Source organism: Mauremys reevesii, unplaced genomic scaffold, assembly GCF_016161935.1.
Source record: "Mauremys reevesii isolate NIE-2019 unplaced genomic scaffold, ASM1616193v1 Contig1, whole genome shotgun sequence".
NCBI classification, from domain to species: Eukaryota; Metazoa; Chordata; order Testudines; family Geoemydidae; genus Mauremys; species Mauremys reevesii.
The window spans coordinates 4239098-4248177 of record NW_024100715.1 but is presented as its reverse complement, the minus strand read 5'-3'; the positions used below and the strand labels follow the sequence as shown (position 1 = coordinate 4248177).

Below are 9080 nucleotides of genomic sequence, written 5' to 3'. Positions count from 1 at the left end.
CTGTCAGTGAGATGCCATTAAGATTTGGTCCCTACCACATCTCAAGTCCCTGGACTAAATGTTAGTAATTTTAGGGATAAAGACATTTGGTGTTCAACAAACCCCTTCTCACCCATTCAGGCTTCGGGAAGGCCCTTCATGACTTTAGGTGCATGTACCCTCCTCAGATCTAGTAACCTATTGTGACATTGACCTCTGCCAGCCTTCCCACCCAGCATCTCTGGTTGCTCAGAGCTCATCTTCCGTAACTTCTTCCTAGCTCTGATCAGTAGGGTGGATTTTATAGACCACTAGCTATGATTCTTCTTCTTTTACACATCTTCTTTTTCTCTACCTCTAACCCAACTAAACAAATGCTACTGCCCCTCTCACAAAGCGCCACCTGTTCTTCCTCAGATTCATTTGCTCACCCTTCCTCTGGCTGCGTCTTTAGATTGTGAGCCCTTCTGGATGGATCGTGTCCTTTCTGTTTATGACAGTGGCGTAGCTAGACTAGGAAAATAGGGTGGGCCCAGCTTTCAGGTGGGCGGGCAAAAATGGGGGCTACCTTCCCCCAATGGGGCTTATGGTTTTGTGGGGCCTGGGCCAGGACATGTGTGGGGGTCCCCCCTGCAGTCCCCACACACTCCTGCTGGGGAAACTGGTGTCTGGGGGGGCCTGCCCTATCCTCCCACCTGGCAGTCCCTCTGGGCAGGGTTGGGGGGCTTGCCCCACTCTGCCTGCACACCTGGGAGCATTTGCAGGGGACCTGGATGGTAAGTGGGTGGGCCCACTCAGGTCCACCTGTGGCTACGCCCCTGGGTTATGCAGTGCTAGCACACCAGGGCCCCACTTCTCACTCAGGCCCTGGGGCTCCTGTTAGTAAACATTTTATACTATGCTGGCATCCAATCTGCCTTGTGTTTTCATTATCTAGTATGTGTTTGTTTCCTTGCCAAAAGTTGTGTCGTTTCGAGAAACTTGGCTATAGCCAAACTTGGCCACAAACTTTTAAAGTTTTATTTAGTTTTGTGATTTATCTGGGGTTTAACACTGGCCCTGGAAGAAGGATATGAGGAGACTCTCGGCGCAGCCCCAGCAGTGCAGCACGTGGCCATTTTGGTTCATCCTCATCTGCCTTATTTGAGGAGCAGGGTTTGATCACTGATCAGTCCTGCTCTAGTTGCTGATTCATTCTTTGTAGTCTTCAGCACTACTCCATGGTTTCCTCTTTTTTTTAGATCCTGGGCAGGCTAGGAAACCCTCTAGGAAGGAAGGGTTTTTTAGTTGCTAACATCCCTTGAGTTATAGCCACACCCAGAATATTGGGTTAACTACAAAAGCACATTTTTGAACAGTCTGTAGGACTACAGGCCCAAGTTGGGTCTGAGTGGGTCTGGGTTATTAATTGAGTTTGGATATTAGCATTAGCAATAGACCCAAAGTGTGTGACTAAAAAGAATGAACCCAGGAGAAGGATTGTTTGTGTTAAACTTCCAGTGGCCCTTCACAATACCAGCATTATCTTATTTAAGATTTGGGAAATAAAGAACCAATAATTAATGGGGCACCGGGTGCAGTAAATAATTGGCTAGAAATGCTTAGCTCAATCCTTAAGGAAAAAATATAGCAAAGTAGGGTAAGGGGGGAAAACCTAGAAGAAAGCAGAGTACGGCTCTAAAGTGCTTCAGCTATGGTCCAATAACATCACTTGTTAGTTATAGTGTATAAAACAAACAAGGTTTTCTAGGGGTACTTCACCAGAGCTCTTCCTTACCCCTATGGAGTCAGGCAGGGGAGCGGGAACAGTTTGTACAGTGGGGGTGCTGAGCGCTGTTGGACCAAGCTTTAAACGCTGTAGCTAATGAAAACCAATTCAAGCCAGGGGCTGCAGCACCTATGGTTCTAGCACCTATGGTGTCAGGCCCAAGAGGTAAGTATTTTGGCCAGTGCTTAAACAGCAATGGTGCTAGAGCCTGGAATAGGGGTGTATATGCTTTTATCTGTACTGATGTAACCCACACCAATGGTCTTTGGGACTAATAAAGGGGAGTGTGCATGGAAAGTGAGTCAGGGTAACTAAACTTATTTGGGAAATTATTTCCAACACTGGACTCCAAGAAATGCAGCAGTAAGTGCTAAATGCTCTGGCAGTCTCCATCGTCATTATGCAAACTTTCAAAACGAAACTTTTCACAACTGCGCACACCCGCCAGTATGTGGCGAGAGACTTTTCAGGGAGTCAATCCCAGCTCCCGTTGGGCCGGAGCAATAGAAGTGGAGCTAGCAATTAAGGCCCAAATCCTCAAAGCTACTGAGGCTCCTAACTTCCACTGAGTGCAACATTTTTCTTTTGAACTTTTTTATTCCAGCTTTGAAATGAAAAAAACAAAACAAAACCACAATCCCTTAAACTATTGAACCAGTGACAGATTACAGCTAAACCTGCTTTCTGCTTCATTTCTACATATAGGGGGTCCTTAATGCCTTTGATTACAGCAGGAGAGCTTCCTTCTCACAAATCCATTTAACAACAGCATTGCAGGTTTCAGAATGAATCTGCTTCCCTTTTATCACTCCACAGCTGTTCCTTTCACCAGAGCCGACTACTGGGAACCTGCAGACCAAAGGAGAAATTCATAATTTGTGCATTTGAATGTATTAAACAAATCTATAACAGCTCCTTCACTTCAAGAATGCACACCTCTTATCCTAGCTGTTAGTTCAAAAAAAAAAAAAAAAAAAAAACCACACACACGCACCCACTCACCATCTGAGGATAATTTACTCCAGGGGGAATTCTGCACCATTGCATAAGCACAGAATTCATATTGCCCCCAGACTTTTTTCCTCACAGAGTAATATATTCTGACAGGAAGGTGCTGCAATCACACCTTTCACCCACCAGGGGCTGCGGTGGCACCAGAAGAGAGGGCAGTGGCTAAGGGCTGGAGTACCCAGCTGTGGAGAGGGAGGGGCAGAGGTTGCCTTCCTCATGGTGCCTTGCAGGTGGGGCCAGGTGAGGAGGCACACGGTATGGGGGTGGGGGTGGACAGCCTGGGGCTGCTGGGAAGTCACACAGACTGGGGTTCAGAAGGGCTAGTGGGGGAACAGACTGGGGCAGGGGCACAGGAACTAGTGGGGTGACAACATTGAGCCGGGGCTGAATGGGAGTAGGGGTGAAGGGCCACATGGGGACAGGAGTGAGGGGGTGTGACACTCAGACAGGGGCAGATGTGCCTCACTGAATGGGAGAGGCTGGGGTCACCCAGGATCTGCATGGGGGAGGCTCCCTAACAACCTCTGTCCTCCTCCCCCCCCAAAAAAAACAACAACACAACAATCTTGTTCTATGCTTCTCACCCACACCCAATTCCCTCCAGGTTCACTCTAGGCTCCTTCCCTGTCCCTCAGCATCTCTGTTACTCCCGAGTCCCCCAAGCCTTTGCACTACTTCTGAGGGGTGCGGGAAATACATTTATGTATTGTAGTTTAAATTAATTATCACTCAAAGTTCTGTATAAATATGCTTAGTAAGGAATTAATTTGTCAAAAAACATTTCTTGAATTTTTTTGTTGTCTGTATTGTTACAGACATACTTGCCGACAGGTATTTTGAAATAAATTACCAAAATAATTGAAAGGGCCATAATTATATTGTGTTATTTTGACAAAATGTGCAGAATTTTAAAATATTGTGTACAGAATTTTTTTATATTTTTGGCACAGAATTTCCCCAGGAGTAATAGCAGCAACAAAGGGGTAATAATTCCCAGACACAAATGACCAGGTTAAGCTGGAGTGAAGGTTGAGTACACACATCAGTAATTTAGAGTGAAATATGTTAGAGGGATTTGCAATGATCCCCAAAATCAGTGTTATAAACCCAGGAAATCCACAATTAAGGTTATATTTAAAAGCCCTGTTGAGGCATGGAAATAGAGTTGGCAAATTAAAACAACCTTAACACTGCCCTGTAGTGACACCATGCAAGACCAGACAATTAAGGTATTTTAGTGTGTGTAGTCCTAGCTTAGATTAATAGACCTTTAGGATCATCTACTCTGCATTTCGGTGTCCAGAAAGACCCATTATGAACATCAGGGCCACACAACAGCACCCAGAGATTCCAGCATCAAGCTCAGATTTTGGGTGGCTGAGCCAGCTGGAATTGAAGTTTAAAGACACATTTGATTTTTCCCTCCCCCTTTTCCCCCCCTTCAACTTTAAGTTACATTGGGGGCAGCGAATGCCACCCCACCCTTTCCACTGTGCCGGAGCAGAGGTTGAGCAAGGAGGGGGAATCAAATCCTGAACATTTCAAGCTTTGATCAGATAGTACTTTGACACGGAGACGCTGTGTGCTGGGAGCAGAAGGTACATTCCAATGCAAGCCCCTTCGTGTTCTGAATGCATGATCTAGTCCCATGAATGGGTGTGTTCTCTTAAAATCTTGAAATAGGAGCACATTTGTGTACTTCGTGGAAACAGGCCATCGAATGATGCGGGGAGTTTGGGAATGCAGCTGAGAGGAGGCTAGGGTTTGTTTGCCATCACGGGGCAGGGAAAGGCGTGGGCGGTTTTTGCCCACTTGGAGATGTGTAACAGGCAAAAGCGTTGTAAATACACTGACGTATAAGGGAGCTTTGCAGAGACTGGCTACCTACCACAATCAGCACCGCCATGAAGCGTGGGCATATGGGCTGGTCCACAAGCAGACTGAGTAACTCTGAGTCCAATGGCAAGATCAGAGCCAGAGAACCTAGGTCACCAGTTATCTGAGCGGAGTTGCAGACACAGAGATGTGATGTTTTGTGAGGGTTCTGGATACGCAGGCCCAGAGAATCTGGCCTGTCCAACTTGCAACCAAAGACTGCTCTGGCCAGGTTCTGTTTCGTAACTGGCCGGATGTCAGGTAACAAGATGAAGTTAGTCAATCGTAGCAAGTGCTGTTACACTCACTGTAGGAAATGGGAAGATGTATCTGCCTCCTCTTTGAGTACCCCCGTGACAGCTGCAGAAGAAAGATCTTAGATCCATAGTTAGCCAAGTAATAGGTGAAACCCGCAACTAAGTCATATACCTATATGGTGAGAGCTCTGTGGGGGAGGGACCCTCTTTGTTATAGGTGTGTGTACAATGCCTAGCACAGTGGGTCAGCAGTCCCTCACTTAGAGGCGCTCTGGGCAATTCACACCAGCTGGGGATCTGGCGGAACTGACTACAGCTACCACTGATTCATACCAACTGGGGGTGTGGCCCCCATTGACTCCAATGGAGCTCCGGCAGATTTGCACCAATTCAAATAGGGCAAAATACATAGTAATACCTCAGCGAAAATTACCCTCCTACTGATCTGTGTCATGACCTTCAATTCCTCTTAGTGGCAGAGGAGATAGTGTATCACTTTGTGTCCCTCTCAAATCAGAAAATTAAACTATTTTCCCCTAAGCTGATAGAAAATAGTAAACCCCAGCAAACTCTCACAGTGTTTGATCTAGAAGAGAGTTGTCCAGCCAGGTCCACTTCCACTCTGGGGATGTCATGGTGAGTCCCAGCCAAACTGGATTTGTGTCCTGTGTAACACTGGATATGAAATCCTGCGAAGCGTAAAGTAGAAGGGAATGGGTGAACATGCCATAAGTTGCTAGAATTCCCTGCATACTCCCTTTGGACACTTGCTCTTGATCTTCAGTGGCTATCAGGAGAAACAGTCAGCACTTCTTCCCCTTGAACCTGAGCCGCAAACGGGGTACTGGCCATTGGTGTTGGGCTTAGATGCCTGGGAGAAAGGATTGCCTGGCCTGCTGTTTGACCATCTCTGTTCCAGGACTGGTGTTTATGTGTGAATATAGCAAGTAGTCCCAGACTCCATGTCATTGACTTCTTCTGCACCAGAAATCACCCACCAAGGCTCTGGCATGCTGCTTCTGCTTGGCAGAGGAGCAGCAGCGCTGTTAGAAATAGGGGCAATGATATTATAACTAGTGACCCATTACCCCAGCTGAAGTTGATGTAAATTTCCTTTTACTTTACCATCTCCTTTTGATCCTGAATCACCAGGAGGTGAGAACTCTTTGCTGAGCAATCATCATGGCTCTTGTGCCAAATTCGACTCTCTTTAGATGCCCAGAAACATTTTCCCCCATACATGAGCCATTCCGTGGGGCAGAGTCTGCATCTGGAGCCCTCTGGAGTAGGGAATGAAGAAAGATGTCTGTATAGAATCTTCATTTTCAACATTCATAGCATCATAGAATAGAAACTATCAGGTTTGGAAGGGACCTCAAGAGGTCATCTAGTCCAACCCCCTGCTCAAAGCAGGACCAATCCAATTCCATCGAGGCCATTTCTCTCTAGTTTTGTTTAAGGTCAGGCCCAGTATTCACATGGCAGGATGAATTGCAGCCCAGGATGGACGTGCATTGGTAAAGGGGTCAGCCAGCCCCCTGGTACTGGATAATGGCACTTCATGGGTGAAACTGTGTGGGGATCTGGTGCTTTTATCTGAACGTGGAAATCATTAGATTGTGGATGTATGTAAATCCAAGTTATGGACTGTCAGTGAATGCAATCTCCCCCATCCACTCAAAGATCATGCAGAATCGGAAACTAGAGCTGTCCAGCAAAAAGGTTGCCATTCCCGTTGGCTTTCTTCTGGTGCTTCTTAAAGGTAGGTGGAGGGAGGGAGGGAAGCATGCTGGAGAGTGATGATCTGCTGGTGTGCAGGAAACACCCTGCCAATTGAGGGTTGTGTGGAGATGCATGAATAAATGTATATGTATGTCCCTGGATAGCTGCACCCATAAAATCAGGAGAAAAGGCACCACTGGCATAGTTTGGACCTGTGTCCTAGCAGAGGTCTTGGGAATTGGGCTCTGTTGGTTCTAATCCCATCTTTGACACTGACCCATTGCTTAATCTTGGGTAAGTCACTTCATCGGTGTGTGCCTCAGTTTCTCCTGTAGTGAAAATGGGATAATGGTCTCCAGGGGTTGGGAAGCTTAATCTATTTAGATGTAAAGCACTTTGTGATGCTCCGATGGAAGGGGATCTAAATGCTAAACATTAATAAAGATGACATTTTTTGCTGGCGCACGATGATGTTTCCAATCAGTAACTTAAACTTATTTCTTAAACAATTCTTTCCTGGCACAGCAGCGCCACATTTCTCACTGAGAGCTCTCTACAGACCCTCTCATTTCACATCTTTCGGATGAGTTACGGGAAGGCTGTTCTTTGGGAAATAAAGAAAATCTAGTTCCTGGAGTTCAACTCTTGTCAAACTCACTTGTTAGAAAAATAACTTGTTTCTGGGCTCTCAGCTGCTGCCATTCCAAACGCAGCAGAATGGCTCGGGGCACTGAAAATTAGCACCTCTGTGTTTGGATCTCATCAGCTCTTCCCGCCTTTCAGATGGTGAAATCAAAACAAGGTTATTAAATCTCATTGCCTCTTTTGAATAGCGCCGTTGCTTTACCAGTTTGGGTAGCTACATTTCCCCCTTCCCTTAATTCCCCCCTTAAATTTCAGTTGGACATTTCTGCTCTTTAGCTATTCTGTGCAGTGTTGCTGTCAGTGGTTTGCGCATTGGTCTGCTTAAACCCAAGGTTGTGAGTTCAATCCTTGAGGGGACCATTTGGGGATTAGTCCTGCTTTGAGCAGGGCGTTGGACTAGATGATCTCCTGAGGTCCCTTCCAACCCTGATATTCTATGATTCTAAAGAGCCAGAAGGTTTCTCCCTAGAGATGGCTGCACATTGTTGCCAGATGTTTTATGGCAGAGCAATAGCTAAGCCATAGGGCAACCTCTTTCCCCTGCAGGGCACTGGTGTGTATAAAATGGGATACAGGGAAGGGATTAGGGGATCCCTTCACCCTTGGGATGCAAGATTCATAAGCAATAGGATATTTACTGCACATATTGATGTTACCTGTTCTGTGCACCCTGAATTACAAATTCACCACTAGATGTCACTGCAATGCAGGAAGCTGCAGTGGTACCGAATGAACTGAGGTTACCTGGTGAGCTGCTGTAGGGAGGTTCACACAGAAATTGTTTCAAGTGAGACAGGAAATCCTCCTGGCCAGTGTTGCGCTTAGTTCCATTGGTGGGTCTGTGACTGGCCCCATCGTTATGCAGGGTATTCACTGCTGCTCTGGTCCGTTCTTCACAAGGGACTTGTAACTGGAAAACTTCAAAACAGCACCAGCGTCAATGACAAGAGGGACTGGAGAAAACAGAGTGTTTAATGGGGTAGTCACCTTTGAGGAACAAAGACCTGGGACATCTGGGATGCTCCTGATCCCATATAACTAGACACCTGGTAGTGTGTACTGAGCACCTGCACAGATTTAAAGGGATGAGCCTGGAAAACCTGGCCAGGTGTTACAAACTCTAGCATTACACCCACTAAATACTGTATCTGTTGAATCTAGGGTAGGGTTAGAGAGCTGGAGTGAGACACAGAACGAACGAGACTCTTTTTCATCACACATTGTAAGGTGCAGTCCCCTTTTCCCTACACATTTAACAGTGACATGGTCTAGGAAGGTCCCAGGACTCTCACGTACCCAGCTCTGATGTACACCTGACCATCAGGATGTGCCTGGAGTTTTAGTCACAGACACACCGGAAGCCGAAGTGGAATCTTGATGGTGTTGTGGAGAAAGGAGAATTCATGGCGCACTGTTACATACCTGTGCAAAGGGATACGTGTCCTGGAACTACTCACCCCACAGCCCCAGGGCTATCACAGCTGCCAGCAGGACAATATTCCCAGCCCATCCGACCCCTAGAGCAATTCGAATCCAGCGGGGACACTGACGGAAATCTGCAACTGTCAATGTTTGAAGCACAGTCAACATCCAGGGGAAGGGATAACAGTGAGACATGAGACTCTGCTGTGGCGCCCATGCAGTATCCAGGTAATATCAGGGATAACCAGAATAACGTACACGGAACTGAAGCACACACTAATGATACCTCCAAGAGAGACAAGGAAAGTGAGGTAACTTCGTTTAATGGACCAACTTCTGTTGGTGAGAGACAAGATTTTGAGATTCCCCGAGCTCTTCTTCAGAGCTTGTCTCTTCCACCA

The 9080-nt window shown here is 46.6% G+C and overlaps 1 protein-coding gene across 1 annotated transcript; it reads right to left on the bottom strand.

Annotated features, from left to right (window-relative positions):
• Positions 1 to 2392: 2392 nt before the first annotated feature.
• On the bottom strand, positions 2393 to 6162 carry LOC120392533 (killer cell lectin-like receptor subfamily F member 1). Its single transcript, XM_039517353.1, has 3 exons — positions 6016 to 6162; positions 5467 to 5579; positions 2393 to 2596 (listed from the first exon to the last, which is right to left on the bottom strand). Exons 1-3 carry the CDS (start codon positions 6130 to 6132, stop codon positions 2473 to 2475), a joined length of 354 nt encoding a protein of 117 aa, XP_039373287.1. The 5' UTR covers positions 6133 to 6162; the 3' UTR covers positions 2393 to 2472.
• Between the last annotated feature and the right edge of the window lie 2918 nt (positions 6163 to 9080).